The sequence below is a fragment of the Canis lupus genome, chromosome 4, assembly GCF_011100685.1.
Source record: "Canis lupus familiaris isolate Mischka breed German Shepherd chromosome 4, alternate assembly UU_Cfam_GSD_1.0, whole genome shotgun sequence".
In the NCBI taxonomy this organism is placed as follows: domain Eukaryota; kingdom Metazoa; phylum Chordata; class Mammalia; order Carnivora; family Canidae; genus Canis; species Canis lupus.
The window spans coordinates 55,653,696-55,673,317 of NC_049225.1; the positions used below are offsets into that span (position 1 = coordinate 55,653,696).

At 40.0% G+C, this 19,622-nt stretch overlaps 1 protein-coding gene across 1 annotated transcript; it reads right to left on the reverse strand.

The window, feature by feature from the left end:
* Positions 1 to 10,744: 10,744 nt before the first annotated feature.
* On the reverse strand, positions 10,745 to 19,622 carry LOC100683682 (acyl carrier protein, mitochondrial-like). The gene is made up of 4 exons (XM_038535458.1): positions 19,596 to 19,622; positions 19,123 to 19,171; positions 11,167 to 11,480; positions 10,745 to 10,987 (listed from the first exon to the last, which is right to left on the reverse strand). The coding sequence occupies exons 1-4, from the start codon at positions 19,620 to 19,622 to the stop codon at positions 10,793 to 10,795; spliced, it is 585 nt and encodes a 194-aa protein (XP_038391386.1). The 3' UTR covers positions 10,745 to 10,792.

Sequence of the window (19,622 nt, forward strand, 5' to 3'; positions counted from 1 at the left end):
AAAGACTATCCAGTGAAAAGTGGTATCTTTAACAAATGGTGTTGGGAGAACTGGACAACTACATACAAAAGAAAGAAACTGGACCACTTTCTTGTACCATATACAAAAATAAACTCAAAATGGATCAAAGACCTAAATGTGAGACCTGAAACCATAAAAATCCTAGAAGAGAGCACAGGCAGCAATTTTATCAGCTGTAGAACATTTTTCTAGATTCTGATGTAAGAGAAATAAAAGTAAAAATTAGGACAACATCAAAATAAAAACCTACATAGCAAAGCAAACAGTCAACAAAACTAAAAGGCAACCTACTAAATAGGAGAAGATATTTTCACATATCCAATAAAGGGTTAGTATCCAAAATATATAAAGAACTGATACATAACTCAATACAGACAGAAAAAAAAACAAATAATCCAATTTAACAATGGGCAGAAGACATGTGAACAGACTCTCTCCAGAGAAGACATACAGATGGCCAACAGACACATGAAAAGATGCCCAACATCCCTCACCATCAGGGAAATGCAAATCAAAACTACAATTAGATATTACCTCACCCTGATGGGAACCACTAAAATCAAAAACACAAGAAACAAAGAAAAATACCATATGATTTCATTTGTGTCTGGAAATTAAGAAACAAAACAAACAAGCAAAGGTAAAAAAAATAATAATAAGAGAAAGAAAGTAAGAAACAGACTGTTAATTATAGAAAACAATCTGATGGTTACCAGAGGGGAGGGGGTTGGAGGGATCAGTTAAATATGTGATAGGGATTAAGGAGTACACTTGTCATAATGAGCACAGGGTGATGTGTGGACCTGTTGAATTACTATATTGTATATCTGAAACTAATATAACATTGTATATTAATTAGGGACATTTATGAAAAGCCCAAAGCTAAAATCATACTCAATGGCTAAAAAGTGACAGCTTTTCCTCAAAGATCAGGAACAAAGCAAGGATGTCCATTCTCTCCACTTCTCTTTAATGTAATTCCAAAAGTCCTAGCCACAGCATTTGGGCAAGAAAAATAAATAAGAGTCATCTAAATAGGAAAGGAAGAAGTTAAATCTGTCCCTTTTTGCAGATAATATAAACCCTATAAAAGAGACCCTAAAGATACCAAAGAACTATCAGAACCATTACACAGATTAAATAAAGTCACAGGATACAAACAAAAAAAAAGTTGTGTTTTTATACACTAACAATAAATTATCTGAAAGGGAAATTAAGGAAACAATCTCATTTACAATAGCACCAAAAAGAATAAAATATATAGGAAGAAAATTAAGAAAATGAATGACTTATACGACTGAAGACTACAAAAGAAAGAAATTAAAGAAGACACAAACAAATTGAAATACATCCAGTGTTCATGCATAGGAAGACTTAATATTGTTAATATTTCCATACTACCCAAAGCAATCTATAGATTCAATACAATTTCTGCCAAAATTCCAATGGTATTCTTTACAGTAACAGAAAACCAATTCTAAAATTCATATGAAACCACAAAAGACCAGAATTGTCAAATGAATCTCAAGAAACAGGAACAAAGCTGGAGGCATCACAACTCCAGATTTTGAAGTGTATTACAAAGTTACTGTAATCAAAACAATATGATACTAGCATAAAGACAGATACGTAGGCCAATGGAACAAAATGGAGAACCCAGAAATAAATCCATGTACATATCAAATGACCTTCAACAATGATGCCAGGAATACACAATGGAGAAATGCTGTTAAGAAAACTGAATATCAGAGCACCTGGGTAGCTCAGTCAGTTAGGCATCTGCCTTTAGCTCAGGTCATGATCTCAGGGTTCTAGGACTAGGTTCTAGTCCAACCCATGTTGGACTCCTTGCTCAGAGGGGAGCCTGCTTCTCCTTCTTCTGTCTCTCCCCCCAACCCTGTTCATGCACTCTCTACCTCTCTCAAACAAATAAATAAAATCTTAAGAAAAAAAAAAAGGAACAAAGCTGAATATCTACATGCAAATTGGACCTTTACAGCATAAACAAAAGTCAATTTAAAATGTATTAAAGACTTAAACTAAGACCAGAAATAGTAAACTCCTGGAAGGAAATATAGGAGAAAAACTTCATTGACAGTGGTATTGCCAATGATTTCATAGAAATGACACCAAAAGTATAAGCAACAAAAATAGACGAGACCAGAAAGCTTCTGCACAGCAAAGGAAACAATCAACGGAGTAGAAAAGGCAACCTATGGAATGGGAGAAAATATTTACAAGCCATATATGTGGTAGGGAATTAATCTTCAAAATATAAAAGGAAGGAAAGGAATAAAAATAGTAAAAATAACCAAACAAAATATATAACAAATTTCTAAAACTCAATAGTAAAAAGAACTAAAGCAGTTTAAAAATGGGGTAAGGATGAATAGACATTTTTCCAAAGAAGACATACAAATGGCCAACAGATATATGGAAAAAATGCTCAATGTCACTAATCATTGGGGATATGCAAATCAAAGCCACTATGAGATATCATCAGCTTAAAGCCATCAGGACAGTTATTATTAAACAAACAAACAAAGAGGGCACCTGGGTGGCTTAGTTGGTTAAATGTCTGCCTTCAGCTCAAGTCATGATCCTGTGGTCCTGGGATGGAGTCATGTGTCAGGCTCCCTTCTCAGTGGGGAGTCTACTTCTCCCCACTCATGCTCGCTCTCTCTCTCTCTCTCTCTTTCTCTCTCTCTCTCTCAAATAAACAAAATCTTTTTTTGAAACAGATAACAGGGTTGGTGAAGATGTGAAGAAATTGGAACCTTTGTACACTTTGAGGGAATGCAAAATGGTGCAGCCGCTATGGAAAATAGTATAGAGATCTCTCAAAATATTAAAATTAGAACTACCATAAGATCTAGCAATCCCACTTCTGGGTATTTATCCAAAGGAATTGATATCAGGATCTTGAAGAGATATTAGCACTCCTACGTTCACTTGCAGCACTATTCATAATAGTCAAGATATGGAAATAACCTAAATGTCCATTCACAAATGAACAGATAAAGAAAATGTGGTATATACATATAGTGGTATATCTCACCTTAAAAAAAAAAGTTCTAACACATGTTCCAACATGGATGAAACTTGAAGACGTTATGCTAATTAAAATAAGCCAGTCACCAAAAGACAAATACTACACAACTCCACTTACATGAGATATCTAAGAATCAAACTCATAGAATCTAAAAGTGGAATGAATGCTGGTTGCTAGGGGCTGGGGAAAGGGAAAAATGGGGAGTTACTGCTAATGAACAGGCATAAAATTTCAGTCAAGCAAGATAAATAAATTCTAAAAATCTGCTGTACAACATTGTACCTATAGTCGACAATACTGTATTATACTTCTAAAATTTTGTTATAAGCAGATTTCATGTTAATAGTTTACTAATAAATAAAAATATTTTATTAATAAAAATAAATTTATTGTTAATAATATTAAATCTATTATAATAATGTATTATAATAATAAAATGTAATATATTATTATTAAATGTCTTATAATAATTAAGGATTACTTATTAATGATAAAATAACTATTAATAAATAAAAACATTTTTTAAAGAAAAGAGCTTTGGAACCAGAAGGTTCAAATCCCACCCTGCCACTTTCTGGCTGAGGAATTTGGGGTGGATTTCCTCATACATTTCTTCTTTTTACAAAAAGAGGCTAATGGTTCCCACCTCACAGAGGTAGGGCGGATTGAGAGATTGCCATAGAGGTCAGCACAACACCAGCTTCCCCTGTAGCCCTTCCAGGCCCAGGCCCCTCTCTATATCCTCAGAAATGGCAAAGGCCTCAGGGAAGCAAAGCTTCTTCAAAGAGCAGATATATCAAACCAGGGGCTCTAACACTGGCTTGGCTGCTCACAGACTGGTTCCCACCTGGAGGTGAGGCCCTCGCAATCCCATTCAAAGTCTCTGAAGGGCTTCTTTCGCCACCTCTGTTCAAATCAAAATCTGCTCTCAACCCCCCAGGGCTCCTCTGCAGCTTCATTCTCTTTTACACTCTTTGCCTGGTGGTGGCTCACGGGTGAAAAGCCCTAGATGCTGCTAATCTTTAGTTTGCATATGAACAAAGGAAATGGTTTTAGCTCACAGTAAAACCTCTGAAGGAACAAGCCAGGAGCTGACGTGGGAGAGCAGCCTGACTGTCAGCAGGGCCATTGAGTAAATAGCCTAACAGTATTAATAGAACTAGGAGAACAATAGGAGGCACCATAACTCTCCCACATGCTGAAAAATAAACAAAGCCCCAAACTAAGAGCACCACAGACTGGATGACAGAAGGTTGGAAAATGCTGCCTACAAATCAATCCCCAGTCTTTGTTCAGTTTTCCAAATCATTTAGCACAGGGACATGTGCTACATTGGACCTTCTGATAGGAAAGCCACTTCCAAACAGTTTTGACAATTCGCGAGTGCTGGTTATTGTAGTTTATGATCTCTACAAGGGAAAAGTTTGGAGCTGCTCTTTAAAATACGCTACTCCTTAAAACCTTCACTCATTCAGCAAATATTTACTAGACGTTCACTCTGTGGGTCAGTGAGCTAGTTCCTGCGTGTACACAACAGCCAACAACACAGAAATGCAGGTTCCTTCCGTGGGGAAATCACATTCAAGTGGCAAAGACAGACAAAAGCAAGTGGATGAAGAAACAAAATAAATACCAATTGCAGTAAGTTCGGGCAAGGGAAAAAGGAGGAGCTGACATGGAGAATAACAGTAAAGTCTGAAGAAAGAAGAAGGAACATTTTAGCTGAGCCCCAAAGAACAAGAAAAGAAAGCCCTTGACAGAAGTGCGACATCATGTAATTCCATGTATATAAAATATCCAGAAAGGCAAATCTATAGTTGCAGAAAGGGCATGGATAGTTGCCTAGGGCTAGGGGCATGAATGAGGAGTGAGTGTAAATGAGCATGAGGTTTCTTTCTGGAATGATGGGAAATGTTCTAAAATTAGATTGTATTGGGATTGCATGGCTCTGTAAGTACATTTAAATGACTAGTATATTTAAGATAGGTGAAATTATCTCAATAAAGCAATAGATAGATAGGTAAATAGATAGATGAGAGAATGAGAGAGAGATTGACAGAGACTGAAAGAATAAAGCCCAGGAAACAATTTTTTCCGAAGGCCCTCTAACCAGCCCGCACCAAGCTCTCACAATACTTCTGGTAGGTAAAGACTCTGATCCCTGAATTAAAGCACCTTGATAGGAAAGAACAGAATTTCTTTTTAACTATCTTATGGGTTACTTTCACTCAAACCAGATGCTACTTAATCTGTTCCTATCTGGATTATAACAAACTGTTCCTGAAGCCTGGTTCAAATAAAGACAGACAGAGAAGGAGAGAGGAAGATGGGAAGGTCATCCCAGGGGAGGGAACCACATGCATAAGAATTCTCCTGTGGGTAGTCACCTGACCCTCATGAGGTACTAGAGGCCTTGAGAAGTAGGATAGGACAGAGAAGAGATTGGACAGGCCAGATGCCACAGGGCCTCCATGGCCATGGTAAGGAGCAAGCTGCTTTCAACTCTTTCAAATGGACTAATGTTGTGCCCAAGATTGCAAATCGGAGAAACCACCAAGGAGCCCACACCCATGCAAGTACACGAGGGTTTATTTACAAGCTCGAGCTTGGGTCCAAGTATACTCCACACAGCAGAGCAGGGACTTGGACCCCTAAGTGGGTTACAGCTGGGTTTTTTATGGGCTGGTCTAGGGGATTTTCAGAAGGGGTGGAGGAATTTTTTTTTTCCCATATGGGGGAAAGGGTGGAGGTGTTTCTTAGGATCTGATATGGGATTCTCTGCTGAGGGCAATTCTGAGCTCTGTTGTCTTTCTGATACGGGATTTCCTGACGAGGGCATTCTGAGCTCTGTTTTCTTTCTAAAATGGGATTCCCTGCCGAGGACATTCTGCATTTTTTCCTGTAAAGTTCAACTCTTATTCACAGGGGCCTAAGATGGCTGTACTTGTGCTAATGCTAAACTTGAGGTGGAATGGCCTTAATTTTTCTCAGCCTCCACACTCATACTATCAATCCCTCACATTATTAATGTTGTGATGAAGAAACAAAAGGCAGGGCATGGGGAAGTGATGCTTTCTTGATGTTTTATAATGTGCCATCCCACACTTACAGTCCACTCAGAGACACTGGTTTTATTAACTCCAGCTATTAGATGAGGAAACTAATACACACCTGACAAGTTCAATTGACTTGCCCAAGTTGACACAGCTATTAACATGGGACCCAAGAATTCCCTTTATTTTATGAATAAGTTCTGCCCACTTGTTCTCCCCACTTGCCAAACATCTAGTTTACCAAAATCCAGATTACCAATCTACATCAGTTATCTATCCCAGCATAATGAACCTCTGCAAAATTTAGTAGCTTAAAAAAACCCCTTAATATTGCCAGGAATCCATGGGATGACTGGTCAACTGCAGACCTAGACCAGACTCAGTGAACTTCACCCCGCTAGCTCATGTGCCTACAATCACTTGGCCGGTCAACTGGTATCCAGTTGGTCTAGGATGACTTTACTCACATGTCAGGTAATAAACTGACTGCCAAGTAGGGCAAAGGAAGTGACTGGGCCACATATCTTTGATCATGCAAGAGGCTAGCTGAAGTTTTTTACCCGGCAACAATAAGTTTCCAAGAGAACAAGTGGAACCACCCCACGTTTCCTGAGGCCTAGGCTTAGCACTGGCACCACCCCTTGTACTGCACTCTACTAGACAAGGCTAGTGACAAGAACAGCTCATAAATCAAGGAGAAGGTAAATCAATTCTACTTTATGATAGGAAGAGGTACAAAGACACATCACAAGGCCATGAATAGAGGGAAGAATGAAAGATTATTGCAATTTTTGCAATCTACTAAAATTTCATTCCCACCAAGAGATAAATTATCCCAAAACGATTAATGACCAGAAATTATTCCCAGAGTCCCACTATTTCCTCTGCCAGGTACCCACAGAACTCACTTTTCCAGCCTCCCTTTCTTAAGAAAGCATGTGACCTAGCTCTGCTGAACAGATACAAGCAAGCCTTCAATTTGGAAACAAACCACATGAGGAAGTAAGCTCTACTCCAAACCTATGTATTAACAGAGTCAAGCAATAAAAGTATCTAGATTAGGGAGCAAGAGTAGCACAGCTTCTGTGGGCCAGTCCCAAACATTATCAGAGAAAGCACCAGTATTTATGCTAAGCCGTAGTGCCGTCTTGGTAGCAGTGCCTCCACAGTGTGATCTGGGCTTTGTTTCTGAATGAATAGCCAGCTTCAAGATTCATCTCTAGCCTTCCCTGAGACTCTGTGAGCCTCCTACATCCTTTCAGGAATTGCTTTCTTGAGTAAACCAGCAAACATGGATTTAGTGCTTGCAACTAAAAATTCTGACAAGGACACAATATTTCTGGCATTGTCCCAGTCTTTGCCTGAAGGTGGGATTCTTTATCCACCTAGACTGTCCTGAGCACCTGCACTGGCTTATCTCACATAACCATGGATGCAAGTGACAGGACTGTTCTGACCCCTTTCATTGTTTGCCTTTTGAAAGCAATTTAGAACCCACAGTGGCATCCCCCATCAAACCTGAAAGACATGTTCTTCATAATATGTTATAAAGACATAAATGCAAATAACCATGATTTCTAGATAATAGAACTTTAAACAATAACTTTTCAGAAAATACATCATCTAACCCCTGTTGTAAAAAAGTGTAGCCTATCTTTTATGAGAGGCACTAAAAGCGTGGTATAGCTTGCTTGACAAGAGTAGTCATAGTCTTTTAAACTCATCTGTTCTGGAACAAAAATTTTCACATTGCAGTGACAGATATCTCAGATTCCATAAAGATTCCCTTGCCAGGGCCCTTCTACAGTACAATCCACTTGTATACATAAAGTAGGAAACTTTTTTATATACCTGATTATGCCACTCCACTGAGTAAACCTTAAGTCATTCTGTACTGACTTTGGCAAAAAGTCCAAATTCCTCAGCATGACTTGTAAGGTTAGCAATGCCTGTTTCTCCAGCCCTGTGTCTTGCTATGCTTTAAAACTGCACTCCTCGCCTCCAGCTCTCCATTTAGAGCCATGCTCTACTATTTATGGTTCATTCATTGAATGGAATATATTGTTCCTTACTTCCTAGAGCTTGATTCACACTCTTCCATCTGTTTGGCATCACCTTCTAAACTTTGTCCAAATGATAAACAGTTATCCTTTTATCAATACACAACAACAATGTCAACTAACTCTAGAGTATCTGCATATTCACATATGGATTTTGTTTTAATCAAAATTCTTCCATTTGCAAATAACAGAACACTCAAACTGGCTTTAAAAGGGCAAACAATTTGAACAGACACTTTACAAAGGATTTACGAATGGCCAATAAGTACGTGAAAATATGCTTAATATCATTAGTCATAAGAGAAATGCAAATTAAAATCACAATGAGGTATCATTTTTACATCTACTAGAATGGTTACAATTATAACAGCGGACAACAAAAAATGTTAGCTAAGATATGGAACAACTGGAACTCTCATACACAGCTGCAGGGAGTGTATAATGGTACATGTACTTTAGAGGACTGATTGCCAATTTCTTTTAAAATTAAACATACATCTATCCAATGCCCAGCAATTCCATCCCTAGATATTTAGTCATGAGAAATGAAAACATATGTCCACAAAGACTCATACAAATATATTCATAGCAGTTATATTCATTATAGTGTAAAATGGAAATAATTTCAAATGCCCAACAATAGGGCAATAATAATTAAACTGTTATATATTCATACAATTGACTACTACTCAGCCACATAAAGGAACCAACTATTAATATACACAATAGCATGGATGAATCTCAAAAACATGTGCAGAGCAAAAAACACTACACTAAAAAAGTAAAAACTGCACAATTCCATAAACATGAAATTTTAGAGCAGGAAAATATAATCTACAGGGATAGAAGTCAGAAAGTGGTTGCCAAAGGGGAGACAGGGGAAGACTAACTGAAAAAGGACATAAGGGATACACCTCTGGAGTGATAGACTGGGCACCTGGGTGGTTTGGTCAGTTAAGCATCTGGATTGATAGAAAGGTTCTATATCCTGTTTTGGGTGGCGGGTGCTCAAGTTATATATTTGTGGTGACCCATCAAATTGAATATTTAATATGCTCATTTTCTAATGTACACTTAATTCCAAATAATCTGGCTTTAAAAATAGATCCTCTCACTAGACCCATGCATGCACATAAACACAACATTCTTCCCCCAATTTTAGCACATTTCCAGACCCAGAAGGTCACATCATCCAGAAGAATTCCTGGACTAAATGACTTCTAAGGGCTTCCAATAGCTCATATTCTCTGAAGGAAAAAAAAAAATAAAAAACATGTCTGGGATCATAATGCCATCACAAAGTCAACGGGGAGAAATGAGTCTCCCAAATTCCATTGATTCAAGTTTCACCTGTAGCATATATTAAGAAACACTCACACACATCTTTCTTGGAAGTTAACTGCAAAAGTCAATGTCTTTATTCTGGCCCTATGGAACAAAGATGGAATCTAGGAACTCATTGTAAAAAACAGCACAGATTGAGGATGACTGCAAGCAAGCGTAGAAAAGTCCTAGAACAGAAGGCCTGGTTTGGAGTCTCAGCTGTACCACTAAACAAGCTAAAATACCCTAGAAAGAATCTTGGCCTACTGTCTCATTTCAAAGATGAGCACATTGATTTCCAGAGAAGAGGAAAGACTGATTCAAGTTCAAACAGCAAGTTTGAAGCCTGGATTACAACACTGTCTTATCAAATCCAATTGTTATGAATTCTGCTGTTTTGTTTGCCCAGTGTTTATTTTCTAGGAATTTCTGCTTCATCGAATTATGTGCAGGGCTGTAGAAGAAGCTGCTATAGTCTTTCAAAGTAACTTACACCACCTGGCCCACAGGTCATGGATATAGAGGTGGGCATCTAACTCAAGTTTCACCAATCTGTCATATCTGGGTGGGGGGCTCGGGGGGGTAGAGAAGGAAGAGGAGAAGAAAAAAAGAAAGATCTTATCTGCCAATAGATGCTTATACTTTAGGTGCTATTGACAATGGTCATCAGCTACCCCATGGAAAAGAAAAATCCATAAGTCAGAGGTGCCCAAAGACTAGGGTTGCTAATCAGCCTCCAGATTCTTTCTACAGAGCTTCTGGGAGTTCAGGGATATTCAAGGAAGTATTTGTTCCAGAAAAACATAAAAAAGATAATTCTACTGGTGACAACTAAGTACTAACATGTGAACTAGAAACAGAGAGTTCTAGTTCTAGTTTCAGAGAACTAGAAAGCTGAGATTCCTTACTCTAAGGAAAGGATGCGTAGTAGATATGGATGTCCATCATACAGTTATTTATAGTGCTGGCAAAAAGTAGAAATTACCTGCAAGAGAAACAAAAGCAAAAATGAACTATTGGGACTTCATCAAGATTAAAAAGCTTTGTGGGGTTTTCTTGTTGTTGTTGTTCTTTGTTGTTTGTTTTTTTTTTTTTTTTGGTGTTTTGTTTTTGTTGTTGTTTTATAGATTTATTTTCAAAGGGAAAAATAGACAATTTAAATACAAGTCTAAACAGAATTACTCTGTCAAAGGCAGCAATAATGCCAAAACGTGTTCTCACTTCCAGACATTCACCAGCATCTTCTGACTCCTCTCTCAGTGAAAAAAAGGGGGTCTGATCTCTTACTCATGTACATCCTTCTTATCTGCAAGGTAATCTACAATTTCTTGTGGACACATTAACTTCTCCGCATCTGTGTCAGAAATTTCAAACCCAAATTCATCCTCCATGGCCATGATAATCTCCACTTGGTCCAAACTGTCTAAGCCCAGGTCTTTCATAAAGTGGGAATTTACCGAGAGCTTTTCTGGGTCAATCTTGTCATAGAGTTTCTTTCTTTATTTATTTATTTATGATAGTCACAGAGAGAGAGAGAGACAGAGACACAGGCAGAGGGAGAAGCAGACTCCATGCACCGGGAGCCCGACGTGGATTCGATCCCGGGTCTCCAGGATCGCGCCCTGGGCCAAAGGCAGGCGCTAAACTGCTGCGCCACCCAAGGATCCCTGTCATAGAGTTTCAAGACATAAAGAACCCTGTCCTTGATCCCCTCTAACGTCAGAGGGGGTGCATCGCTATACTGACAGCACAGCTGTGTGCCTGGAACCTGCGGGAGCACCGGAGCTGGCTGCAGAGCCCCAGGCCTCGTCCGGGCTCCCGCAGGGCACAGGGTGGTGCCGGGCGGCCGGGCCCCGGCCAGCATGGGAACCAGGGGCAGTGGCGCCGAGGCCGCGGGCGGTTGGCAGACTCCAGCCAAAAGGACCCGAGTCACCTTGCCTGCGCCAACCCAGGATGCACCAAGATAAAAAGCTTTGGCACAGCAAAGGAAACAGTCAACAAAACTAAAAGGCAACCCAGAATGGAAGAAGATATTTGCAAATGACACATCAGATAAAGGGTTAGCATCCAAAATTTATAAAGAATTTATCAAACTCAACACCCCAAAAACAAATAATCCAATCAAGAAATGGGCAGAAGATAGGAACAGACATTTCTCCAAAGACATACAAATGGCCAACAGTCACGTGAAAAAATGCCCCACATCACTGGGTATCAGGGAAATACAAACCAAAACCACAATAAGATAGCACCTCACTGGTCAGAATGGCTAAAATTAACAAGACAGGAAACAACAGATGTTGGCAATGACACAAAGAAAAGGAAACCCTCATATGCTGTTGGTAGGACAGCAAACTGGTGCAGTCACTCTGGAAAACAGTATGGAGTTTCCTCGAAAAGTTAAAAATAGAACTACTCTATGACCCAGCAATTGCACTACCAGGTATTTATCCAAAGGATACAAACATAGTGATTCGAAGGGGCACATGTACCCCAATGTTTATAGCAGCAATGCCCACAATAGCCAAACTATGGAAAGAGCCCAGATGTCCATCAACAGATGAATGGATAAAGAAGATGTGATATATAAATTGGTGTATATTATATATATATAATATATATATAATACACACACACAATAGAATATTACTCAACCATCAAAAAGAATGAAATCTTACCATTTGCAATGACATGGATGGAACTAGAGGGTATTATGCTAAGTGAAAAAGCCAGTCAGAGAAAGACAAATACCATATGATTTTACTCATATGTGGAATTTAGAAACAAAACAGATGAACACAGGGCAAGGGAAGAAAAAATAAAATAAGATAAAAACAACAAGGGAGGCTAACCATAAGGGACTCTTAACTACAGGGAACAAACTGAGGGTTGCTGGAGGGAAGGTGGGAGAATGGACGGGATAACTGGGTGATGGGCATTTAGAGGGGCACTTGAAGTAATGAGCACTGGGAATTATAGGCAACTGATGAATCACAAAATTCTACCCTCAAACCAATAGTAGTACACTATGTTATCTAAATTGAATTTAGAGCAGGAGGGGCAAGACGGCGGAAGAGTAGGGTGCCCAAGTCACCTGTCCCCACCAGATTGCCTAGATAACCTTCAAATTATCCTGAAAATCTATGAATTCGGCCTAAGATTTAAAGAGAGAACAGCTGGAATGCTACAGGGAGAAGAACTGGCGCTTCCATCAAGGTAGGAAGACGGGGGGAGGGGGGGGCGGGAGGGGGAGAAATAAAGAAACAAAAGGCCTCCAAGGGGGAGGGGCCCCGCGAGGAGCCGGGCTGAGGCCGGGGCGAGTGTCCCCAGGACAGGAGAGCCCCGTCCCGGAGGAGCAGGAGCTGCACCGACCTTCCCGGGCGGAAAGGGGCTCGTGGGGAGTTGGAGCAGGACCCAGGAGGGCGGGGGTGCCCTCGGGCTCCCCGGGACAGTAACAGAAGAACTGCGCACGGGGAGAGTGCGCCGAGCTCCCTCAGCGCGCACGGCGCGACCCGGAGCAGCTCTGGGGGGCTCGGCGGCGGCTCCGCGGAGGGGGCTGCGGGGCGGGAGCGCGAATCCAACAGCGCAGGCCCCGGAGCACTGGGCGCCAGGACACAGCCCAGGATCCCGCCTCCCCCGGGACAGGCAGAGGCCGGGAGGGCCCAGGACAGCGAGGACGCTCCTGCCCCAGCTGAGCAGATCAGCGGCCCCGCCCCGGAGCCCCCAGGCCCTGCAGACGGAGAGCTCTGGAGCTACTGCGGGGGCTGACTCCAGGGCTCCAGAGCTGGCCCCGCCACTGCGGTTGTTCCTCCTGGGGCCTCACGGGGTAAACAACCCCCACTGAGCCCTGCACCAGGCAGGGGGCAGAGCAGCTCCCCCAAGAGCTAACACCTGAAAATCACAACAGGCCCCTCCCCCAGAAGACCAGCTAGATGGACAAGTTCCAGGGGAAGTCAAGGGACTCGAAGGACTTAAAGTATACAGAAACAGAAGGTACTCCCCCGTGTTTTTTTGTTTGTTTTTGTTTTGTTTTTTTGTTTTTTTTGTTGTTTTTTTTTCTTTTTGATTTCTGTTTGCTTCCCCCACCCTTTTTTTCCCTTTCTTTTTCTTTCTCTTTTTCTTCTTTTTTTCTTTTTTTCTTCCTTTTTTTTTTCTTTTTCTCTTTTCTTTCCTTCTTTCTCTCCTCTCTTTTTCTCCTTTTCCCAATACAACTTGCTTTTTGGCCACTCTGCACTGAGCAAAATGACTAGAAGGAAAACCTCACCTCAAAAGAAAGAATCAGAAACAGTCCTCTCTCCCACAGAGTTACAAAATCTGGATTACAATTCAATGTCAGAAAGCCAATTCAGAAGCACTATTATACAGCTACTTGTGGCTCTAGAAAAAAGCATAAAGGACTCAAGAGACTTCATGACTGCAGAATTTAGAGCTAATCAGGCAGAAATTAAAAATCAATTGAATGAGATGCAATCCAAACTAGAAGTCCTAACGACGAGGGTTAATGAGGTGGAAGAACGAGTGAGTGACATAGAAGACAAGTTGATGGCAAAGAGGGAAACTGAGGAAAAGAGAGACAAACAATTAAAAGACCATGAGGATAGATTAAGGGAAATAAACGACAGCCTGAGGAAGAAAAACCTACGTTTAATTGGGGTTCCCGAGGGCGCCGAAAGGGACAGAGGGCCAGAATATGTATTTGAACATATCATAGCTGAAAACTTTCCTAATCTAAGAAGGGAAACAGGCATTCAGATCCAGGAAATAGAGAGATCCCCCCCTAAAATCAATAAAAAGCGTTCAACACCTCGACATTTAATAGTGAAGCTTGCAAATTCCAAAGATAAAGAGAAGATCCTCAAAGCAGCAAGAGACAAGAAATCCCTGACTTTTATGGGGAGGAGTATTAGGGTAACAGCAGACCTCTCCACAGAGACCTGGCAGGCCAGAAAGGGCTGGCAGGATATATTCAGGGTCCTAAATGAGAAGAACATGCAACCAAGAATACTTTATCCAGCAAGGCTCTCATTCAGAATGGAAGGAGAGATAAAGAGCTTCCAAGACAGGCAGGAACTGAAAGAATATGTGACCTCCAAACCAGCTCTGCAACAAATTTTAAGGGGCACTCTTAAAATTCCCCTTTAAGAAGAAGTTCAGTGGAACAATCCACAAAAACAAGGACTGATTAGATATCATGATGACACTAAACTCATATCTGTCAATAGTAACTCTGAACGTGAACGGGCTTAATGACCCCATCAAAAAGCGCAGGGTTTCAGACTGGATAAAAAAGCAGGACCCATCTATTTGCTGTCTACAAGAGACTCATTTTAGACAGAAGGACACCTACAGCCTGAAAATAAAAGGTTGGAGAACCATTTACCATTCAAATGGTCCTCAAAAGAAAGCAGGGGTAGCCATCCTTATATCAGATAAACTAAAATTCACCCCGAAGACTGTAGTGAGAGATGAATAGGGACACTATCTCATACTTAAAGGATCTATCCAACAAGAGGACTTAACAATCCTCAATATATATGCCCCGAATGTGGGAGCTGCTAAATATTTAAACCAATTAATAACCAAAGTGAAGAAATACTTAGATAATAATATACTTATACTTGGTGACTTCAATCTAGCTCTTTCTACCCTCGATAGGTCTTCTAAGCACAACATCTCCAAAGAAACGAGAGCTTTAAATGATACAGTGGACCAGATGGAGTTCACAGATATCTACAGAACTTTACATCCAAACTCAACTGAATACACATTCTTCTCAAGTGCACATGGAACTTTCTCCAGAATAGACCACATACTGGGTCACAAATCGGGTCTGAACAGATACCAAAAGATTGGGATCGTCCCCTGCATATTCTCAGACCATAATGCCTTGAAATTAGAACTAAATCACAACGAGAAGTATGGAAGGACCTCAAACACGTGGAGGTTAAGGACCATCCTGCTAAAAGATGACAGGGTCAACCAGGAAATTAAGGAAGAATTAAAAAGATTCATGGAAACTAATGAGAATGAAGATACAACCATTCAAAATCTTTGGGATGCAGCAAAAACAGTCCTAAGGGGGAAATACATCGCAGTACAAGCATCCATTCAAAAACTGGAAAGAACTCAAATACAAAAGCTAACCTTACACATAAAGGAGCTAGAGAAAAAAACAGCAGATGGACCCTACACCCAGCAGAAGAAGAGAGTTAATTAAAATTCGAGCAGAACTCAACGAAATCGAGACCAGAAGAACTGTGGAACAGATCAACAGAACCAGGAGTTGGTTCTTTGAAAGAATTAATAAGATAGATAAACCATTAGCCAGCCTTATTAAAAAGAAGAGAGAGAAGACTCAAATTAATAAAATCATGAATGAGAAAGGAGAGATCACTACCAACACCAAGGAAATACAAACGATTTTAAAAACATATTATGAACAGCTATATGCCAATAAATTAGGCAATCTAGAAGAAATGGATGCATTCCTGGAAAGCCACAAACTACCAAAACTGGAACAGGAAGAAAGAAAACCTGAACAGGCCAATAACCAGGGAGGAAATTGAAGCAGTCATCAAAAACCTCCCAAGACACAAGAGTCCAGGGCCAGATGGCTTCCCAGGGGAAGTCTATCAAACGTTTAAAGAAGAAATCATACCTATTCTACTAAAGCTGTTTGGAAAGATAGAAAGAGATGGAGTACTTCCAAATTCGTTCTATGAGGCCAGCATCACCTTAATTCCAAAACCAGACAAAGACCCCACCAAAAAGAATTACAGACCAATATCCCTGATGAACATGGATGCAAAAATTCTCAACAAGATACTGGCCAATAGGATCCAACAGTACATTAAGAAAATTATTCACCATGACCAAGTAGGATTTATCCCTGGGACACAAAGCTGGTTCAACACTCGTTAAACAATCAATGTGATTCATCATATCAGCAAGAGAAAAAACAAGAACCATATGATCCTCTCATTAGATGCAGAGAAAGCATTTGACAAAATACAGCATCCATTTCTGATCAAACTCTTCAGAGTGTAGAGATAGAGGGAACATTCCTCGACATCTTAAAAGCCATCTATGAAAAGACCACAGCAAATATCATTCTCAATGGGGAAGCACTGGGAGCCTTTCCCCTAAGATCAGGAACAAGACAGGGATGTCCACTCTCACCACTGCTGTTCAACATAGTACTGGAAGTCCTAGCCTCAGCAATCAGACAACAAAAAGACATTAAAGGCATTCAAATTGGCAAAGAAGAAGTCAAACTCTCCCTCTTCGCCGATGACATGATACTCTACATAGAAAACCCAAAAGTCTCCCCCCCAAGATTGCTAGAACTCATACAGCAATTTGGTAGTGTGGCAGGATACAAAATCAATGCCCAGAAATCAATGGCATTTCTATACACTAACAGACTGAAGAAAGAGAAATTAAGGAGTCAATCCCATTTACAATTGCACCCAAAAGCATAAGATACCTAGGAATAAACCTAACCAAAGAGGTAAAGGATCTATACCCTAAAAACTATAGAACACTTCTGAAAGAAATTGAGGAAGACACAAAGAGATGGAAAAATATTCCATGCTCATGGATTGGCAGAATTAATATTGTGAAAATGTCAATGCTACCCAGGGCAATTTACACGTTTAATGCAATCCCTATCAAAATACCATGGACTTTCTTCAGAGAGTTAGAACAAATTATTTTAAGATTTGTGTAGAATCAGAAAAGACCCCGAATAGCCAGGGGAATTTTAAAAAAGAAAACCATATCTGGGGGCATCACAATGCCAGATTTCAGGTTGTACTACAAAGCTGTGGTCATCAAGACAGTGTGGTACTGGCACAAAAACAGACACATAGATCAATGGAACAGAATAGAGAACCCAGAAGTGGACCCGAAACTTTATGGTCAACTACTATTCGATAAAGGAGGAAAGACTATCCATTGGAAGAAAGACAGTCTCTTCAATAAATAGTGCTGCAAAAATTGGACATCCACATGCATAAGAATGAAACTAGACCACTCTCTTGCACCATACACAAAGATAAACTCAAAATGGATGAAAGATCTAAATGGGAGACAAGATTCCATCAAAATCCTAGAGGAGAACACAGCAACACCCTTTTTGAACTTGGCCACAGTAACTTCTTGCAAGATACATCCATGAAGGCAAAAGAAACAAAAGCAAAAATGAACTATTGGGATTTCATCAAGATAAGAAGCTTTTGCACAGCAAAGGATACAGTCAACAAAACTAAAAGACAACCTACAGAATGAGAGAAGATATTTGCAAATGACGTATCAGATAAAGGGCTAGTTTCCAAAATCTATAAAGAACTTATTAAGCTCAACACCAAAGAAACAAACAATCCAATCATGAAATGGGCAAAAGACATGAACAGAAATCTCACAAAGGAAGACCTACACATGACTAACATGCACATGAGAAAATGCTCCGCATCACTTGCCATCAGGGAAATCAAAACCACAATGAGATCCCACCTCACACCAGTGAGAATGGGGCAAATTAACAAGGCAGGAAACAACAAATGTTGGAGAGGATGCAGAGAAAAGGGAACCCTCTTACACTGTTGGTGGGAATGTGAACTGGTGCAGCCACTCTGGAAAACTGTGTGGAGGTTCCTCAAACAGTTAAAAATATACCTGCCCTACGACCCAGCAATTGCACTGTTGGGGATTTACCCCAAAGATTCAGATGCAATGAAACGCCGGGACACCTGCACCCCGATGTTTATAGCAGCAATGTCCACAATAGCCAAACTGTGGAAGGAGCCTCGGTGTCCATCGAAAGATGAATGGATAAAGAAGATGTGGTTTATGTATACAATGGAATATTACTCAGCCATTAGAAACGACAAATACCCACCATTTGCTTCAACATGGATAGAACTGGAGGGTATTATGCTGAGTGAAGTAAGTCAGTCGGAACAGGACAAACAGTGTATGTTCTCATTCATTTGGGGAATATAAATAATAGTGAAAGGGAATATAAGGGAAGTGAGAAGAAATGTGTGGGAAATATCAGAAAGGGGGACAGAACATAAAGACTCCTAACTCTGGGAAACGAACTAGGGGTGGTGGAAGGGGAGGAGGGCAGAGGGTAGGGGTGAAGGGGTGATGGGCACTGAGGGGGCACTTGACAGGATGAGCACTGGGTGTTATTCTGTATGTTGGTAAATTGAACACCAAAAAAAAATAAATTTATTAAAAATAAATAAATAAATAAATAAATAAATAAATAAATAAATAAATTGAATTTAAATTTAAAAAAGAAGAAAAAAATAAATAAAAGCAAACAAAAAAAAACAAAGTAGAAATCACCTAAATGTATAAAATAGGAGAGATGTTAAATAAATTTTAATGTAGCCCTAAGATAAAATATTATATAGATATTAAATATCCTCTCCTAGAAGAGTATTTAATGATTTGGCCATTGTTTTTAATTTAATGCTAAATTTAAATATCATATTCAAAACTACATAAAACATAATCACAATTTTGTAAAAATATGGATACATACTATATGCATATATATACATAGATAAAAAGACTGGAAAGAGAAACTATGCTAACAAGATACCATCCCTGTTAGCCAGATTATGGTTTTGTTCCAGTTGGTCTCCAGTTACCTAGCAGAATTAAGGACAAAGAAAATCAACCTTCTCTACTTCTATCTAATCCACTCAATTAAATTCAATACACTAAATGTCAGATTTCCTTAAAAGAAAAAAGAACTTTTATTTATTGGCTTTGTAGACAAATAAGAAGGAATTGGCATCAACCCTATGATTTTGCAAATGCTCTGCTTACTCTTGGTCCTGGGTAGGATGTTTTCAAGATCATAAGCTCAAGCTCCATATGGCCAGCAGTGGTTGCAGTTACTTACCCCTTGTGCCTCTAGTTTGCCTTGCTGCCTGGTTCCTGCCAAAGATGCTTGTTCTAGAGGAACCAACCAAAGTAATTAACGTGGGCCTCAATGTGCCATCTGTTCAAATGGATGTGACCAGTAGCCCCCAGCCTTTCACCTGGGCTTGGTCTTGTCATAGTACTCACCTTGCTCCTATCATCACTGATCTCCAT